This window comes from Neopelma chrysocephalum, unplaced genomic scaffold (genome assembly GCF_003984885.1).
Source record: "Neopelma chrysocephalum unplaced genomic scaffold, ASM398488v2 Primary Assembly neopelma1_95136, whole genome shotgun sequence".
Taxonomy (NCBI): domain Eukaryota; kingdom Metazoa; phylum Chordata; class Aves; order Passeriformes; family Pipridae; genus Neopelma; species Neopelma chrysocephalum.
Window position 1 is genome coordinate 1 of NW_020923828.1, and position 1,891 is coordinate 1,891.

General features: G+C 65.7%; 1 protein-coding gene across 1 annotated transcript; it reads right to left on the bottom strand.

Moving 5' to 3' along the window:
• Window positions 1-945: 945 nt before the first annotated feature.
• On the bottom strand, window positions 946-1,875 carry LOC113980758 (28S ribosomal protein S18b, mitochondrial-like). The gene is made up of 4 exons (XM_027707977.1): window positions 1,690-1,875; window positions 1,514-1,580; window positions 1,344-1,403; window positions 946-1,244 (listed from the first exon to the last, which is right to left on the bottom strand). Exons 1-4 carry the CDS (start codon window positions 1,873-1,875, stop codon window positions 967-969), a joined length of 591 nt encoding a protein of 196 aa, XP_027563778.1. The 3' UTR covers window positions 946-966.
• Window positions 1,876-1,891: the final 16 nt, after the last annotated feature.

The window sequence follows — 1,891 nt, forward strand, 5'->3', positions numbered from 1 at the left end:
TCCAACCCCAGTCCAACCCCAGTCTAACCCCAGTGTCCAACCCCAGTCTAACCCCAATCCAACCCCAGTCTAAACCCAGTTTAACGCCATTCCAACTCCAGTTTAACCCCAGTCCAACCCCAGTCTAACCCCATTCCAGCCCCAGTTTAGCCCCAGTCCAACCCCGGTCTAACCCCAGTTTAACCCCATTCCAACCCCAGTTTAACCCCCCCGTACCTGTGTCCGCCCCCCCCGCGCCCCGCGGGCCGCAGGTTTTGATCCACGACACAGAATCGCTCCCCGAGCACCGGCCCGAGCTCGAAGGGGAACTCCATGGCCCCCCCCGGGCCCCGGGACCCCCCGAGACCCCAAAATCCCCCCAATTCGCCCCAAATCCCGATCCCGGACCCGCCACGGCCGCGCCCGCGGCACCGAGACCACGCCCACCGCCACAACCGGCCAATCGGGGGCCGGCATGGTACGGCCCAGCCAATCAGAACCGCTCCTTTATCCTCCCTTAGCAACCGAGTCCCGCCCTTGACAACCGATGACCAATCGGAGGAGTCCATTCATCGCCTCTTAGAAACTGAGTCCCGCCCTTAGCAACCAACAGCCAATCGCTGCTGCTCCTTTACAGGCCCTTAGCAACTAAATCCCGCCCATAGCAACCGCCAGCCAATGGCGGCGGGGCGTGGCACTGACCCACCAATCGTCGTCGAGCTTTCACCCACCCTTAGCAAGCAAGCCCCGCCCCTGGCAACCGCTCAGCCAATCGCTACTGCTCCTTCCCCGCCCTTAGCAACGAGGCCCCGCCCTCCCTTAGCAACCGGTTTCCCGCGCGGCAGCGAAGTGGCGGGAGGCGTCTCCCCCTCCCCGCAAGGCATCGTGGGATACACTCCCCTCACGCCCCAGCCGCCATTTTGAAACCCCCCCCGCCATTTTGCCCCCTCGCACCACAAACACCCATTTGAGGGGTTTTTAACCGCTTTATTCCGCCCGTTTCTCCCCGGCGGGGCTCTGAGGGGCCTCCGGGGGTGCCCCCGGGGCGGCCGGCGGGGCCTCCTCCCCCTTGAGGAAGCCGCGGTAGAGGCGGCGCATCCGCGCGATCTCGGCGGGGGGCGGCGGGCGCCGCTCGTACCAGCTGTACCAGAACCCGCCCGCTTCCCTCAGCGCCGGCGCCGGGGGCGTCTTTCCCACCGCAGGGTGCCGGTTGTTAAAGTCCTCTCGGGGCACGGGGACGTAGGGGACCTGCAGCCACAGCAGCCCTGGGGGGGGGTTTGGGAGGTGGGCAGGGGGCAGTGAGGGGGTCTGAGGGGGCACCCGGGGGTGCTGAGCCCACCCTGGGCCCCCCTGAGGGCTCTCACCGTGATCCTGGGCCTGGGCGATGGCCTTGGACAGGAGCTTGTGCTGCCTCATGCAGACCCCTGGGGGAAAGGGGGGGACACGGTCACGAACCCCCCAGTCCCTCCCAGTACTCCCCCAGTTCCTCCCAGTACCCCCCAGTGCCCTCCCAGTGCCTCCCAGTTCCCCTCACCGGTGTGTGTGGGGTGGAAAACAACCCCCGAGTGGGGGCAAATAAACTGATCCAGGAGCTTCACGTTCTGGGGGAGGAAAAAAAGGGGGGAAAAATTGAGGAAAAGGGGAAAAAAAAAAAAAGAGGGCAAAGGGGCTAAAAAAGAGGGCAAAGGGGCGGGAGGGAGAGGGACTGACCCGGAAATCCACGAGCAGGTTCCGGTCCCGGCAGATGGGACACGGGTTCCCCACCGGCTTCCCCCGGCGCTGGGGGGGGGACACACGGTCAGGGGGGGCCAGGACAGCACAGGCCCTCCCAGTACAGCCCAGGGCCTCCCAGTCCCTCCCAGTGCCCTCCAGTGCCTTCCAGTCCCTCCAGTCCATCCCAGTGCCCTCCAGT